Source organism: Gouania willdenowi, chromosome 15, assembly GCF_900634775.1.
Source record: "Gouania willdenowi chromosome 15, fGouWil2.1, whole genome shotgun sequence".
In the NCBI taxonomy this organism is placed as follows: domain Eukaryota; kingdom Metazoa; phylum Chordata; class Actinopteri; order Blenniiformes; family Gobiesocidae; genus Gouania; species Gouania willdenowi.
The window spans coordinates 10601439-10620218 of record NC_041058.1 but is presented as its reverse complement, the minus strand read 5'-3'; the positions used below and the strand labels follow the sequence as shown (position 1 = coordinate 10620218).

The 18780-nt window shown below is 38.0% G+C and overlaps 1 protein-coding gene across 1 annotated transcript; it reads left to right on the top strand.

The window, feature by feature from the left end:
- The first annotated feature begins 12825 nt into the window (after nt 1–12825).
- nkx1.2la (NK1 transcription factor related 2-like,a) lies at nt 12826–15638 on the top strand. Its single transcript, XM_028468934.1, has 2 exons — nt 12826–13000; nt 15076–15638. Exons 1-2 carry the CDS (start codon nt 12826–12828, stop codon nt 15636–15638), a joined length of 738 nt encoding a protein of 245 aa, XP_028324735.1.
- Nucleotides 15639–18780: the final 3142 nt, after the last annotated feature.

Below are 18780 nucleotides of genomic sequence, written 5' to 3'. Positions count from 1 at the left end.
GATTTGGCCCCAGGGCCTTGAGTTTGACATGTGACTTATTAGATATTTTCTGAGATCTCTGAAGTCAGAGCTCCCTCTTCTGACACCAAAGGTATTACAAACACAGCTCAATGAGCAGCCAGTGAGTCATAATATATATATATTTTAATTAATATTATTATTTTTTTACTGAATACACAAATATTTAAATAAAGAGGACGGTGAAAAAGAACCACGGTGTCAAAATACGCTTGATCATTTATTGCTATAGCGCAAATGACAACAAAGTAATTTCAGTGTGCTTAATAAAATATGAAGTCCATAGTAATAAGGAAAAAATCCAACAAGATCCACAGGAACAAACATTCACCAATAGATTTCTATATGCACATGAGAAGTGGAGTCACAGTTGGGGTTAAAACTGAGGCGTTTACCCCAGAGAGGGCTCTTTATCTCCCAGGGGTCCTATCAGTTGCCCCTCATGTCCCCTTTACTGGCCCATTTGCTGCTGACTGTCACTCAGCCTTATAGAACGGTGTCTAATAGAGAGACTATTTCTTAAGTGATTGAGCTGTAAATACAGATTGAGCTCAACTGGGACTCATCATGAGGAAAAACTCATTAAACACTTGATGTCCTGGTGCTTGATGTCCGGTAACTTCTGAACCGTTTCCATCACAGAGCATCTCTGATCATGAGATAGGAGTGTGTGTGTGTGTGTGTGTGTGTGTGCATGTGTGTGAGAAGCATTCAAGCATCAAACGACATCACTGTGATGGTCTTTCCATCAACCCCACAGGGAGAAGGTGGAGGGGTTGTCCCCCTAGAAATTGTCATAAAATGTGAAGAGCTCAGAAATGAGAAATGTCGATAAAACACTCAGCTGCACAATCTACTGCAGTTTACTGAGGGGACGTGTGTCCCGGCTGTTAGACAACTCAATTCTAATTTTCTCAATAAAACCCTGTAAGTCAACACCACTAAAGCTTACATAAATCCTAATGTAAGACAGATTCATAAAGTCCCGTATTTATTGTTATTGAGGTTGGTCACTGCAGTATTCATCACTGTGAGCTCCAACAAATTACTTGTTTTATTCAAGTATTGTCTGACTTAAATCATTTTGTCGACATACTGAAGATTCTCTGCAAAAATCATGCACTTTTTTACTGCGGTTTCAAATAAATGCTTGTATATCAGGTTTGGTTTAATGTAATAATTAGGGGCAAACTGGTCCTATGTAGTGAACCTTTTTAATGGTAGATGGCTGCTATGTAAATATTAATAATTATTTGTAGTGCAACAGAATTATACATTGGAAAAATGAAAAACTTGATTAATTATTTGTTGTTATTGTGATAGAAGAAGTGTTTATTTCGTATCAGGAACTGTTATGACCTCTAAATAACACTGGCTATCATAAATTGTAGATTTTTGTAGATAAAAATAGCAAGAAATCCAAAATCATTAAGATTGACCTTCAGAAGTTCTTTTTCACTCTTCTACGCATTCACTTTCATCTGAAAATGCTTATTTTTCCTACAAACTAAAAACATAATCCTACTTTCAATTCGGATGTGGTTCTTTTGACTTCTGTCTGCTTCACATGAGCAGTGATGCCTGCAGACCCCATAGTATGGGGGAGACCCCTTATGTAATAAAGCGTCCCCTCCCCTCCCCTCTTGGGAGAAGGACGCAAACCGTTTTTTGGGGGGTTTTTTACACAGAAGGGCAATAAGTGCTAAAGGAAAAACAATTATTCCATCATTTTTCCCATTGTTTGGTGGTCATGGGCCTAAACAGTCAGAGAATAAAATAAAAGAAAGCAGGTGTTGGTATTAGGGATGTGAGATATTAGCTTTTTTGCAGAATTCCAATATGCTGATATTTTTCAACACAAAATTTCCAATTTCCGATATTAACCGATATACTCATTGACCCCCCCTCCCCATCAAGTGAAATTTAGCTTGTGGAGAACTACATTTATTCCACAAATAAACATTATCTGTGCAAAATAAAAATTCTTATTCACTATTTGTTCTGGATAAAGTGCCATATTTGTTTTTAAAGTGTTGTCTCAAACTGTTTTTCAATATCGTCGGAAAAACCCTTATTACAATCAATAGCTAATATCGGCCAATAATATTGGTGGGCCAATAATATCGCCCATCTATTGTTGGTATCTCTGACAGGGCTGTCAAACTTATTTTAGTTCAGGGGCAAAGTACAGACCAGTGGACCTCAGATTTTAGGCAGGAAAACAAGCAATTTCAACATTAACTTGCCCTAGTTTGCACTTTCACGTATTAATTACATCTAAAGTATATAAGAGACAATATACAAGCATTAAGTGACCTTAAACTTACATTTCCTTGACACTAAAAAAGAAGACGTTTTTTTTCATCAATTTTAAGGTTAAAAAATGTCAGACATCATGTGATACAAGTGTGGGAAAATAGTAAATGTGTATTAATGTGTATTTGGAGGAACTGTGATATCTACAGCTGAATTATTTTTTATTTACACGATGATACACGTTTTTTTTCTGTCATTTTTACTTTTTCCTCTGGGCCGAATTAGATGCTCTAAAGAACCAGATTTGGCCCCCGGTCCTTGAGTTTGACACGTGTGCTTTAAAATGACCGGACCAGCTTTAATGTAAGAAAGTATAAGATATTTATAGTTCAGGTGTTAGAGAAGGGACAGTTGTAGCAAAACATTAGCATAAGATAGAAAAATAATCTTGTTTTTGTGTAAATCTGATTTGTATGAATTGAATTTGATTCATTTTCTTATTGTTATTTGTGATCCTAAGGTGAATGAAAGACATTTGCTTTTATCCAATGCATGTGGAGAACAAAAGCTAAGTATTTTGACAATGTTCCACTGTCTCAATGAACTTTGTTTAATCCTAAACAGGACAATCTGACATCTTCCTTGACTAAGCATTTACTGAGTTAATATGCATGTCATTAGTGCACATTAGGCTGTTTTGTTCATTGCACATTATAGCTGCTAATTTCTCAGTTTCAGGTATGAAGCGCCTCTGGGAAGTTTGGAACCTGGATCAACAGTAATTCCTCTCCCATGGAGGTCACAGTTTAGTTAGAAGTGGCAATGGTTTGCCATGCTCTCTGCAGCCCAGCTTCCATTAGCAATCTGTTAGCCGTAGTCCGTTGAGTGGAGAGGAAAGGAGCACAAGCTCAAGGGAACGCACACAAATACAAAGACACACACACACACACACACACACACACACACACACTCACAGCACAGGGCTTGTTTGATAAAAAAGAACAATTAAGGGAGAAATGAGGGACAATCATCAGGGGAAATGGTTGATGAAGACTTTATTGATTCGAGCGGCTTCGCTGATCCAACTCTCACTGTAGCAATTACCAGCCACTGCTGCGACAGATCCAGGAACCGGGGACCCCATTTCAAGACCCTGAAGGTAAAGACGGGAAACAAGGCTGCTTCTTTTAAATGCATCCATTTTGAGCCAATTCTAGTAGCAAAACCATTTTATCAGTCTGAAGTTACAAGTTATTTTAGGAAAGACTGAAATAAAATACTGATATCAAGCATTATCTTATAACTCTTCAACAGGGCAAGGTAAAAAACTATATTACATTGCTTGTAGTTTAGGTGAATAGGTTTTAAATATGGTTATCACCACATTACCCCAATGCCTTATTATATTTAGATTCAATACGTATAAAGATAAGCATGCTCAAATCTGCATTTGACTGTTGAATGAATAGCCTCTTCCCCTTTCTTTCTTTGCACACATAAGTAAGCACCTATGATTAATTCAAATCCCCAGTGAATAAAGCAATAAAGTCTAATGGGGGCGCATCTGAGTCAACATGCCTGCATAGCCGTCACAGAAGCCAGCCGTTGATCGTTTGTTGGCTCAGCGAAGACAGCTTGCATTTGTATTCAAATCAGGCTGACGTCCCCTCTTCAACCAAAGACAAAGGCTCGCTGCATGTTGACTTATCAATTAGGTTCTTTCCATCGCAGACATGCAACCACCAATGTCTTGAAGTCGCAATTTTTTTTTTTGTTTGCGCCGTAATCACAGAAAGGTTAGCATCATCTCACGAGTCGGGAACAGCAATCTGAAACTCTATGAGAGACCATGCAGATCTTATCTCACTGTCATGATTCAGTCATCAGGGCTTAAAAAGCATGTCAAGATGTTGGATTCTGGGTCACACGGTTTCCTTCAATGGCTAAGATCCTAAATGAAGAGGTGATAAGCTTAGAAATGCTTTTTCAGACTCTATTTGGCAGGTTCTAAACTGTCCCCACCAGGCCACCAAGTCTATATGTTCAGATTTATTTGTATTTACTGTATATTTGTTACTCCAAAGACCAGTATATACATAAACTGTCAAAGTTAAAGAACAGCTAACACCAAAAAAAGGTGATTATACCCCTTCGGTTTTCCTCTTTTTCTTATGTTACACAGTTATTTTATAACTTGTATTACAGTTTTCTTTAAACAAATCAACACCAAACATTTAATACAATGACAATGAAAGACATTTGTCCAAATGTCTTGATGTAAACATTGTAAACATTTATTTTTGTAAACAATTAAAACATAATGGCTACAAAAGTATATACATTCTTGGCGTATATTGAAATGACCAGGATTGTTATCAGGCTCTGCAGAGCTTGATGATGAGTTAATCATTTGAATCAGGTGTGTTGGAAGAGGGAAACATCTAAAACATGCTGGATAGTGCCTCTTGAGGACCAGGATTGGCCGCCCCTGCCCTATATTAAGGGTGAATCGAAGGTTTGTTAGCGTCATCGTCCAGGATAAAAACTGTATTTTTCATATGTAAATGAAAGTGGCTATCCGTATGGTTGCTGTACCAACATTCCATCTATACACAGCGCCCCTCATTGGCCAGTTTAGGTCACGTGATAGGTCAGTCATTGGTCAGTGTAGGCTGCGTGACTAAGACTAAGACTAAACTTGCGATATTGGGTTATAACCTAACCCTAAACATAACACTAACCCTAAATTTAACCCTAAAACGCTTTGGCAACCGTACAAATAGACACTTTCTATGTCAATCACGTTAATGGTGGCTCTATTCAAGCATGGATATCAAAAGTTAGCTGCATAAAACTAGCATGTGCAATTCCTCAGACTTGCACGAAGCAATTTTCCACCTCATGAATTTTCAATGTTTTTAAACTTTCTTTCCATGATATTTTGGGCTGTCCTCAGATCTCATTAGGTTCTAATGTACTTTGTGCTGGGAAGACTTCAAAAAAAGTCACTGCTGTAGGTGAAGCTTAACTAGTTTGTTTAATTTCTTTAGCTTTGATTATACATGGTTTGTGGTTCTGTTGAAATAAATAACAATATATTGTTTTAAAATATGTCAAATAGATTTGTCACATACTAACCACAACAGCCTTTTCCAGCAGGTGATCAGGGCGTGGCATAATTGCTGATTGGAAGCACCTGTGTTAGTTCTCCTGGAGTATAAAAGAGCAGCTCCAGCCATGATAGCACCAGTGAACCGTAGCACCATACTGGGATGGGATGCTACTAATTAGACGTTTTACAAATACATAGTTAAAAACTATTTACTTTATGCACAAACCCTGATGCTAGTTTTGTGTTCTCATTATCCAGTTGGCTAACTACAACTTCAAAAACATTCCAACCTCGTGAACAGTTTGGCAAGGACACAGGAAGCAAACAGATAACGGTCAATGGAGAAATATAAATGGACAAACACAATCTGTTTCTGTGCAAATGGAGATGAATGGTGTGTAATCCAATGGCTTCCATCACACCTTATACCAGTCTGCACCGTGCTTACCCAACAATGATGATTGATCCCACACCCACTATTTATATTTCCCTAATTGTAATTAGCGTGAATTATCAATTACGGTTAGTGCCTAATTGCCCTTCATAAAGACAGCTCCCAGGTTTGAACGCTGCCATTTAAATAATGCAACTAATAGCTCTTGCTTTTACGTTGTCGATGCATCTTCATCGTTCCACGCGTGAACCGTGATGGTTGCTCGTAATTTAACAGGGCAAACGAGTGAAGGAGTGCAGGTGGCACTAAGGGACTAATTACCGTTAATGAATTATGATGTGACCTTCTCAGAACAATGGCTAATCAATGCTCATGTTGACTGACAGTACACTCAGTGCAGATGCCAGAGTCATCAGGAGTAGGCCTTTGCCAAAGGAAAAAAAAAAAACGCCAATTCATCTCTTTATTTATTCTTGTTTTCCACTGATTTTGCTGGTTGAGCATGACTGGTAAAGCATTATAACACGTACAATATATACAATTTACAACAATTTACCATAATAAAAAAACTATAGACTCCAATTATCAAGTACTACATTAAATTTGATTTTTTTGTAACAAGGATATTTTTGTTCAATATCTATTTACAAATAACAAACTAGCAGTGGGCGTAGAAAGCCAAACAAAAGCAGAAAAGAACAAGGTACAAAAGAGTCATGTAAAAACAAAGCACAAGCATCACCCACATGCACCCCAACTCACCCAAGCACTGGGAGAACGTCCATCAAAGTTTCTTGCCTAGAAACCAAAAATGAAGCACTTTGGCTGTGTTTGAAATGGCCAACTCTGTACTATACACTACAAACTCAATGAGTATATACTGTCTACTTTACTATATACTATAATTATGATTAGGATGATGACCGTTCCCACTGAAGTAAACTTCGTTGTTTCCCAAGATGCGTTTAAAACCTACAACAACAAAAACCTAAAGCACACTGAGGCTAAACGCCTCCGCTGATTCTCCACCTTTGAAAGTTCTGAAAGCATTTTAAGCGAGAAAATGACCAATTAGAATTGCAACATATGGTCATTTGATCTGTAAAACATTTAATGCCGACATTTTGGAGATTTTTGGAGATCCTTCATTGTGCTACTGACAAAACGTCCAGTTAACTTTAAAACGAGCCCTGTTTACAAAAGCTTTAAAAACTAATGGTGATGCTTTTGTTTTGAAAAGGGGGTGTTGCATCATGGGACATTAGAATATGAGTGGTGTGCCCAACGTGCATACTTCAAAAATGTCCCGTTATAATATACATAATATTCTGTGTTCAAAACAGGGGACGGGACTTAGATAAGCAAACTGCTTCTCTCGTCTCCTTTTTCGGCATGTACAAGAAAAAAAAAAAAAAAAGAATAACAAAACTTCTGTGAATGCAACCATGTCGGAAATAAACTGAATAAATAAAAAAATAAATAAAATACACCTGGGTATTTCTCACTTAATCTCATGTGAATGAATACATACTCATTTTGATGTAGTAGTACGTTAGTAGGACATTTTGAACACAGCCATGTACCACATTTTTGCTGTGATGCTAAAGTGCTAATCACTAAAACGCCTTCCTGAGGGACAGCATTACTTCCTGCTGCTGCTGATAATTTACAGTTTAAGTGTCATATGGACTTAATTATCTTTTTGTTTCACTGCGATCTCATGTTTTGTTGCTTACATGGAAAAAAAAGTGTGAATAAGGCCCCAATAACTCATAAATAAGGATGTTTTTTTAAATTGTTTTTAATGTAATAGTAATCTAGTAGAGGGTAAAGAGCCAAAACAGACTTTCAGGTAATCAAGTACCATAAGTACCGTAAATTCACTGGGATGTCGCTCTACACTGACTCTAGATGACTGTCGTTATTCTCCCAACGATGGAAAGTTTGGACACTTTTCCTACATGACCGTGTGACTCCGGACATCAGGTGACATCAATGTTTGAACTGACCTTTACCTTGTTATGACAGGGGTGATGACTGACAGCGTCCCTCAGCATAATTTACCCCCACTCCACGATAACCTCCATCTCCTCTGCTATGCAGTTGACCCCTTTACAAATCACCTCCAACTTTACACATCTGCTGCCTGTCAGCATCTGCCAGGCGCACTCACCCGTCCCGCGTGTAATGAAAAACTCTCATTACTCGCCTCCACCCAACAGGTACACAGGCCGTTAGGACAATTACTGGGCAATGCCACTGACCTTGTTGTTTGAGAGAGCCAAACCAACACGGATCTGAAAGAGAGGAAGGCTTGGGAGCATATGTGGGCACAGAGGCATGTTAAAGGTTCTGGTTCTGTGAACCAGTTCTAGCACAAGTAACTGGCCTCTGAATGTGGATTCATGTGGGTTTCAGCCAAAAATACATGCAAAGGAAATGTGATATTACACAAAAACCATAGTAGGTACAAACTTGTTTACTCTGACTGTACAAGGGCCGAGAACGCAATAATTAGTAAGTCAAAGTACAAGGATGAAACAAGAGTCCAAACTTTAGATTCTGAATCAATTCATACTGGATATGCCATCATCTAGCTGTATCAGCATATTTTTGTGCCTCAGGAAATTCAAAATCTTAGATCCACAAAGAATGATAAGGATGTACAAATTTTGGCGTGCTTGATCACACAATAATGACTGTACAAAGCCAAACATGATGTATTTAGATAAAGGAGACATCTACAAAAGGTTCCAAATCCATATTAGGATATACTGAAACATGGACTGGTGCCCCTGTCCAGGGTGTACCCCCACCTAACTCCCAATGAGAGCTGGAGATGGGCACCAGCAGACCCCCGCGACCTGGAAAAAAGGAAGAAGCGGGTCAGAAAATAGATGGATTGTATGTTGAAAGTTTTGCTTTAGAAAAAAGTATGACTATCTCCAACTAGTTTGCATGTTATATTGTCTGTGGTTGCACACACTAGTGGATTCACCAAGCAATGCTGTACAGGTTCACATGTGTTACTGGAGCCTATCCAAGCTGCCATTGGGCGTAAGACAGTTTGTTTTTATAGCCATGAAGACCAGGATTGCTAGTCACAATGTCCTGTTGTATTCCTGGCATATTTGTATGAATGTCTCCTGCTCGGCCTCTTCGTGCTCATGGTGCATCTGAGGTGTGCACAATGGAAACATTAATAGCCTCAAATTAACCCCTATCTCACTCAATGATGTCCCAAAACACTGAGTTTTTTCTTCACATTTTTGTTGGAGAGCTCTGTTTCTCTGCTTGTTTGTTGAGATGGAGATCAACTCTAGCTTCACCAAAGGTTCTAATAAGGTCACCCCAAGGTGATTTGATGACACCCTGCTACCTTGGTTAGACAGCTCAAACCCTGTTACTCTATAACTTTGACAATAACATGCGTTCCCTGCAGTAGCTCCTCAGAGGCTCTAAGACACTGGTACCGCTTGTAGGCAGTGGTCTGGAGGCTGAGGGCAAATACTTTACTGGGTTGAATTAAGTTCCCCAGCTTCGGGTTTGGCCAACCTTTCTCCATGATGGCAAGCTTTTTCTGAGAAGTCTGTCATAAAATTGATTTTAGAGTTTTTTCCTTGTGTTTTTCTTGGAATTAATATGTTTTGTTCGGACCTTCCAATCAGAGGATGGAAAAATGGTGACTATTGTGGGCTAAGTAGGTGTCTCTTATTGGATAAAAAAGCAGTTACATTCCTAATGATAGTTTAAACTACTGATTCTGAGTCGGAGTCGGAGTACCCAGGGAGAACATGAAAACTCCTCACAGAAAGGACCCAAGTGTCCACCCAAGGGCTTGAGCACACTGTGAGATGAACGTGCTAAACACTACTCCCCCGTGTGCCCGCAGCGTACCAATGAAATCTCCAAGATCAATAAAATAGATATTTGGGAATAAATAATTACACTTTCATGGAATAAACATTATAATCTGGGTAGTAAATGTAGATCAGTTATTTTAAACGTGTCCTGGCAATTACAGTATGTAGCGTTGCTCCCACCACTCTTAGGTGTTTTGCCAAAAACAAATGTCGCTGAGTCATTGAACAACTGTTTGGCTGCTCTGATCTTTGTATCTCTGACATGAATTTAATGCATGAATGATGCTTACCAGTACACAAGAGCTCAGTATCCATTACAAGACACACAAAAAGGTTGAATTGGTTAATGAGAACCTACCTTTGTGGAGGAAAACATGCAAAAGTGTGACTGTGACTGTGCACGCTGTGAGGCCTAATGGCTTCAAAGATGAGAATGCATCAAAGAGAAACACAGGAGGCCCTTTAATGGTTGACTGGACACTTGCTGCTCTTTTGTCTGAGATTTAAAGCTGGAGAGACAGAGGTGGGTTTTGGATCAAAACAATAGACACAGCACAGTCTGTGTGCAGAGTTGCAGCTCATCATGCTCCCCCTGCCATTAGACAAATTATCTGATGTTTAGCAGACTGGGGGCTGCCTCCCTGCAAAGTGATGACTTTATTGACCCTGGAGGGAGGTCTTGGATGGAAGTGTGGCTCCTTGGATCCCTGCGGTGTCTGAAAGGGAGTCCTCCTGCTTCCTAAAGCCATGCTTCGGCCCGTGCAAACTCAGGGGAGAGCCAGCTGCTGTTCTTGCTCTCTGAAGTCTACCTGAGGGCTTCTTTGTCCCCAGGGCTCGTCCCCTTTTGTCCCACTGCTCCACACAAACAGATGTCCAACCATCGGGCTTTCTCGTAGGAAGTTGTAAACCTCCAGTGTGCAGCGGGCTCTATTCATATGGAGGGACTACAGTGATGGCTGTGCAAGTTGACATACACATGCAAATGCTGACATGCAGACACTCTGTAGGGGATGGATTTAACAAATGTTTGACTATGCATGACAAACTGTGCCAGACTGACAGACTATGGGCCGCCAAGTAATGAAACCTTCTAGGAGAAGAAAAAATCCCCTTGAAGTGTGCCAGTAACACAGGATGTTGTGTCGGGAGGAATTTCAGAAGCCTTTAACAGTGTGTAAACACGATTAGAACCCAAATTCAATGAACAGAAGGACAAGCCAACTATTTGTTCTAATCCACTCACAAAGCAGACCTCACAGGATAAAGCAGTATAGAATGCAAACAACCACAGCTGATGGAAATGTCTAGTGTCTATGCCCCAAATTATCTATTTTAAAGTCATTAAATACCTTTTTTTTTTTTTTTTGTAAAGTACAACACCTAAGCTTTTCGGTGCACAAGCATTTAGCCTAGCAATATCCAAAATGACTGTCTGAAGCCATCAGGTTTTATCTGTATTGAACACCTGCTGAGGATATTGATCCTGGGCTGGTTTCAGCGTTTTAGCCATCAGCAGGCATCAAGCTTTAAACAACCCTATGTCACTTTATATTGAATACTAATCATGAAGACCAGGGAGACGATTGATTGTGAATAACAATCCATCACATTAGGTGAGAAAACAATCAGCTGCATTTGGTCCATTTAGTCTGTATTTGATGCTATAGAGTCTTTAAAAGATGAGACCAGATCATTGTGGATGTTTTTACTTAGTTCGAATTTCCTTTAGTAGAAAGAAAAACGCACACGGCACGTGTGCGTTTTTCTTTCTACTAAAGGAAATTCGAACTAAACACACCAAGCAGCAAATTAAAGCAGAGTAAATTTAAAGAGATACATCTTAGAGTAACTAATGTCACCTTTGTGAAACAGAACACAGACACATCAAGTTGATGAAAATCTTGTCTTTCATTCATTCATTCATTCATTCATTCATTCATTCATTCATTCATTCATTCCTAACCTTGACAATTTGTTATTTACACTGAGTTTTTTTTCCTTCATAATTTTCCTTTTAAAAACTAAATAAAAGACAAAAGTTTCACCTTAATAGAAGTTACACCCAACCAAAAAACCTGCTTTACTAAACCTTTATATATAATTCGCATTCCATATCTAACATGTGTCCAAGAATAAGACAAAAAAGAAGCATTGAAGGAAAACATGAGAACACACAAAAAATGTTCTGTATAAAGAACTTTCCCTGCATGTCTAAAAGAAAACAATACGTGTTCCTATATTTGATTTAAAAGGAATGATGTTACAATTGAAAATCGAAATAGAAAAAAGCTTTATTGTCATCACACAAGTATAATGTTGTAGTGCAGAAAACAATTTAAAGAAAGAGTATAAACATAAAATATTAAAGCACACAATAAATAACAATAGAAAAAATAAACACTGGAATTGAATGAAAAGTTACATTGCTAATTGCTAATCTTTCGATTCGGGAATCGATAAATCCTGGAGAATTCAGAGGATCGGGTTGCAAATATGTGCTTTTACTTTTTAAACCTTTAGATCATGTGTTTTAGAAATAAGAGCAAAAAATTATAGTAAAGTATCAACTGGAATCCTATAAATTGCTGTGGTCAAAACAGTTTATACATCAAGCTCTTCTGTTTTTGTATAGTAATGTTCATGCTGTGACGTATAAAAAATGTTGATTTTTTTTTTTTTTTTTTTTGTTTTACCCAGATTGGATAGCACAACATTCCTCTTCCCAAATCCCAACTTTTAAAGAGTTCAAGCTGAGGTGACAGGGGTGATATCTGATATGAATCAAGTGACATCTGCGCACCATTTATCTCCAGCTCGTGAATTGTTAAGTTTAATGATATGGGTGATTATCGGGAAACGCTTTTGCGCCCATTAGATGCTTGAGAGAAACACTAATAGTGTCTGTGTCACGTACCTGACAGAGAGACGGGGAGGGGGAGGGGGTGAAAGGGGGTGCAGCAGACGCCTTAAAGAGCGGGCTCCGGTCACCTCACTCACGCTGCCAGACTGACACAGAGTCCACAGACCAAAGGATCATCTCCACACTAATCCTGTGAGTCAAGCTTTAAGACGAGAAAGTCAGCCGAACCATGAGAAGTCTCCCTGCACACGCGTAATTACGCACGGCTGTTCGCTCGGGTTGATCTCCAAGGAAGGATGCTGTTGGAACACAAACAGTGACAATGACGTCCAGTCATAAGATCTCGTTTTCCATTGTTGACATTTTGGACCCAAACAAATTCAACAGCAGGAGGATAAACGAGAAGGAGAACTTTGTAGCGACGCAAGCAGAAGGAACAAGTTTGGAGACGGACAGCAGCGCAGCCACAGACTTCAGAGATGAGCGCACAGATGCAGGTTGGCTTCATTGTTTTAACTCATCAATGCATTGTCTCTATTCATATTTCGTAATATTTTCCCTTTCATTCATGTTTAAAAAAAAAAAAAAAAAAAAAAAACCTGATACTTTAAGTTATCTAGTTTAAGTTCTCGCTGCGCGGAGTTCAACAATAAAACACCAGAAAGTGAAGTAAATTCTCATCTATCAGGGTTATTGTCATCTCTCTGTGACCTTCCTTTAATTTCCAAGGCTGTGCTTCCTTTGAAGGAAGCCATACAAAAGCCTGCTCCCAAAGCCCCAGCCTGTGATTGGCAGTGGGACAGGCAGGCCAGATAATTGTTTAAATCGTCCCATTGAGGATGCCTCCGCGCGCTTTGATCGATATCCCATTACTGCCTCCCTGCATATCTCCCTCCAGCACCTTGCAGGTACAAACTTCACACCCCATCCATGTCTGATCCCAAATATCGCTCGATTAAAACTTCCCTTTAAATAGATGACATTTATCGATCCGTCCGCAAAAAATATGAAACTCTATTAGCACGTCACGGAGCTGGATTTAAGACGGGATTTCTTTCCGCTACATGACATTTGAGGCCGTTTGTGTAGCTTTTTAAATTATTTAAGGATTAGTGAGCGAGCCTCTCAATCTTTGCACCGCACCAGCGACCCACATGATCCAAATCAAACATTTTACAGACGTCCACTCCAGTGTTTAAGAGGCTTTGCACATGATCACATCTGCTTTAAATAGATCTATCAGCTGATCAGGAGCTGTCCATCAGCACCACATGCACCACCTTCATGATTAATTCAACAATAAAAAGTCCTCAGATGGTCTTTCTAGAAAGTTTATTGTCTCACTTTAAAAAAAAGAGAGCGAGAGAGAGAGAAATATTAACAACCATTCTTTTCAAACACTATTTAAAAAATCTAACATATTTATTTGAGTTTATTTATTCCTTTAATAAAAATGCAAACCAACATAGATTCCCATCAAACAGTATCACAGTCCAAATGAAACTTTTACATGATTGGAAAAGAGCAGTAAGAAGAATTAAATTCTTGTATTTCATCAATATATAATCGATGACCCCATCAATCCACACAATTTTCTCTATTCTCTGATAATCCAAAAATCACAGATCTGTCAATAAGTAGACAGGACTCAAATCAATCAAACTCTTAAAATAAAATGTTCATTTTCTAACTTGTTGATAAACTTTCTGAGGCAATAAACACATTCCACACATTTGTGATCTCTTTTGGAAACGAAAATTAATCAATAATTACAAATTACTGAACTTTCCACTTTTATTTCAGTGACAATGTTTTTGGAATTGATTCACAGACACACAGAAATAGCTTTGCTTATTAAAACTGGAAACAGTTTATAGATATATGAGTATTTATCTATCTATCTATCTATCGAGTGAGTGCAGAGAAGTGTAAGGGGGGAAAAGACAATTAAAGGTTTCAGAATAAAACAAAGGCTTAACTTACATTACATGATAACAATATAAAACAATAATGACAATATAAAAGCAAAAATAGGATTTACTGCACTGTTAAAGTGCAATACTTTTCCCATTTTTCTGCTCCTTCAAATTGCAAGACTTGATCAAATCAAAAATAATTAGCCAACTTTATCAAATGTTTAGCCTAGACTGTGTATTACATTAATTGTTTATTCATTATACATTTAGCACCAGTTCTACACGTTAACATGTGATAATTCTATAGAAATTAAAGAATTTAGTCTTTAACATGTTAAGGTTTCATTTGTTAAATTCAGGAAATTTACTTTGAAATTTGCTTTGAATAAATGAAACCTTAACACACACACACACACACACACACACACACACACACACGCACACATATATATATATATATATATATATATATATATATATATATATATATATATATATATATATATATATATATATATATAAGAATAAACTTGCTGGAATAACAATTTAGTCTTTATTTCAAATGTATTAAAGGCAGAAGATGATGAAGGCTCACAGGACGGATCGTGCGTATTTGACGCGTAAAATTGATGAAGAATCTTGTTTTTAATCCACAGGAGATGATACAGGGGATGTAAACTCGGCTGTTTCTCCACATTTAGAGCCTGCAGAGTCTCAGCTGTCCCCCCGACAGGTTGAGACCCAGGAGGAATCCGTGGTCACCACCCACGACCCGGCCGGGCACAGGCGTCGCCGCCTGGATCAGGCCTGTGCCAAACCCCGGCGCGCCAGGACCGCCTTCACCTACGAGCAGCTGGTGGCGCTGGAGAACAAGTTCCGTTCTACCAGGTACCTGTCCGTGTGTGAGAGACTAAACCTGGCCCTGTCCCTGAGTCTGACCGAGACTCAGGTGAAAATCTGGTTCCAGAATCGGAGGACCAAGTGGAAAAAGCAGAACCCCGGGGCGGACAGCAGCCTGCAGTCCGGCACCGTCAGCCCAAATCCGGCCTCATGTGGCTCGAACTCTGCCGGATTCCATCAAACTTTCTCCAACTTTAATTCAGGCGGAGTGATCTTCCACACAGCCGGTGGAGTTCCACTTTCCTCCACCAGAGGGCTCCTGCATCCCTTTGTGTCCAGTGGATTTATGCAGCCGAGCTATTTTAATGCTCACATGTAAAATAAATGCTGTAAAATCACTGATGGTTGTCCATATTATTATTATTATTATTATTATTATTATTATTATTATTATTATTATTATTATTATTATTATTTGTGGTACATAAAAAACAACATTCAGTGCAGAATTATAAATTATTGCTCAACATTTATTATTGTGAGTGGATTAAAAAGTTTGCATATTTGATTTAAAGGGGAGTTATTTTGTCAACTGCTTTACTAAGTATCAATAATTAAGTGAATAAAAAAATACTAATCCTTAGATAGTTTGATTATTTTATCATTCAAATGATCACTGTGTGTTAAGGCCATCATTGTTCAGTGATTGCATTCAATGAACAATGAACACCTATGGGTGTTATATTTTTGTGTACCAATGTTTGTGTTTCATCGGACACTGTCACAGAAATAAACCTAAATTATATGTGTGTGCATTGTATATTGTAAACATTTTAAAACCCCAATAAACTACAGGATGTTTTATTTATTTTTTTTTTGCATAACTTGAGAGATTGCTTTCATTATTCATGGAATCATGAAGATGCTGACAAGGCCATTTGCCCAGTGAACTATTACTTACTATTACTACACTGAACTATTATTTACAATATAATTGAATTTCTTTATTATCATTGTAAACATTTACAATTCAATCAAAATGTCCTCTGTAAACTATGTCTATATTGAATTGAGGTCATCTATCATCTTTTCTTTTACAATCTTTAAAAAGTTTTGAACATGTATTTACCCATTGATCAAATTCAGAAACAGTGATTATTTTCAATGATAATAAGACATTTATAAAAATGTAAAAGCATACTACATATACACATACTCAACCGCCCATGATGCATCGTGAGCGGAACGTAAAATGGTGCTGGGACTGGCTTCAAGCTAAAATTCAAACACCCCTTTTTCAAAACAAAAGCATCTCTTCTTGTTCTCCATTAGTTTTTAACACTTTTTTTAAATAGGGCTCTTGTTTTGAAGTGAACCGGAAGTTTTGTTTTATGAATTAAATGAGAACATGTTGATGTTCTACTTCGTCACTTTCTTGCTTAAAATGTTTTCAGAACTTTCAAAGGTGGAGAATCAACAGAAATATTTAGCCTCAGGTTTTTGTTGTTGTAGCATCTTGGGAGAATTCAAAGTATACAGTACTTCACTAAGAACGGTCCAACCTAATCATACTTATAGTATATAGTAGACAACAGTATATACTAATTGAGTTTGTAGTGTATAGTACAGAGAGTGCCATTTCAAACACAGCCTATGTGTTATAAACAGGCGTCACTTTTCATTAATGTCCAAATACTCCAACAGTCTTTGCCTGTAAGAAAATCAGCAACACAAACGGCAGTGAAAAGATTAGAAGGTGTAGGTTTACAGGCTGTGATGGCCAGGGCTCAGATATTTACACCTACACACATCGTGCTATGGAGTCATGAGCAAAGTATGTGGGCTGCGTAGTCGTGTTATGCCAACAAAGATACATTTCTTAGAAAGCACTGGTTTCTTTTATTAAACTAGTGCAACTGGTGCTCTGATGATATGGTGAAGATTGCATTGGAAAGACACTTAAAACAAGAAGACATAGTCATCACCATCCCTTGCCAGATTGGTTGTCATTATAATTCACAACCTTTTCCTAAACGTCCTAAATCTAAGAGCTTAGATGTATACATAAGAACATATTATCACATCAGAATATAAAATTACTATCTCAAACGGTTTCTAAGAAAAGCTGTCCCCTTTGAAGAGACCTCGAACAGAGTCCTAAAAACGGAACAAGGGCAATAACTCCGGAGACAATAATTGCGCATTTCTCATTTTCGAACTTTATCAAGGTATTGATAACCTTAAGCCACACACCAAATTTGGTTATCGTATCTTAAACGGTTTCTAAAAAAGCTGTCCCCTTTGAAGATACCTCAAACAGAGTGAAGAAAAACGGAACGAGGGCAATAACTCAGGAAAAAAATAATTGCGCATTTCTCATTTTCAAACTCTATCAAGGTATTGATAACCTTCAGCCACACACTGAATTTGGTTATCGTATCTTAAACGGTTTCTAAAAAAGCTGTCCCCTTTGAAGATACCTCGAACAGAGTGAAGAAAAACGGAACGAGGGCAAAAAAATAATTGCGCATTTCTCATTTTCAAACTCTATCAAGGTATTGATAACCTTAAGCCACACACTGAATTTGGTTATCGTATCTTACAAGGTTTCTCAGAAAAGCTGTCCCCTTTAACTCGGACGGACGGATGGACGGACGGAGCTCAAACCTATATTCCCGTTCACACTTTGTGGTGGGGATAAAAAAAAAAAAAAACAGTAACAGTAGATAAATATCTCTAGTGTACCACCTTAAAACTTCAGTCTATCATTGATTAATTATATAACAGCACATGTACTAACCATGCTGTTTTTGTCAATATGTAAATCTTGTGTGTTGCTGGTGATTAGAGTTTGATAGCAGGCCAAGAAAACATGAACATCAGAAAATAAAAAAGCTGGTCCTGAGGCGTTTGCAGACCCTCTGCTTTTCGCTCAGTTTGTGGATGTGTGTTTCTCGATGTACCTTTGAGATATTTTGTATTTTGTATGCACCCAGCAGAGCTGCAGGAACCCTAGCAAAGGCAGAAGCAGATAAGACTTCACTATCAAGTAGCAGTCGAATAGAAGAGCAAGAAAACTTTAAAATGTTTCTTCTTTTTCCCCAGGTTTTAAAGTAGGGGTTTATGCAAATTATGTGTATCTCCATCTCTTGGTTCAGCTGTATGGCAAAGAAGAAGAAGAAGAAAGAAATGAATATGAATCAAGTGCAACAGAAGTGGGCAACTGGCAACCCATGTGCCAGATGTATCATTTTCTGTGGGCTCCAAAATAAGCATATACTGTACATATATACACAAAAAGAGAGAATGACAATAGAACAGAAACAAATACACAAAATTACATTAAAATCCCACATTACATTAAAAACCTACAAAATTACAGAAAAATACACAAAATAACTCTAAAAAAGTTCTCATAAAACAAAAAGCATTACAGAAATATCCCAAAACAAAAAATGAAAACAGAATACACAATAGGACGACATACAGTAAGTACACAAAAAGACAAGAATAAAAATACT

Coding starts and splice junctions, on each gene's coding strand:
- nkx1.2la (XM_028468934.1), top strand. CDS start 12,826: ATGACGTCCAGTCATAAGATCTCGTTTTCCATTGTTGACATTTTGGAC. Junction 13,001..15,075: donor AGATGAGCGCACAGATGCAG/GTTGGCTTCATT, acceptor TTTAATCCACAG/GAGATGATACAGGGGATGTA.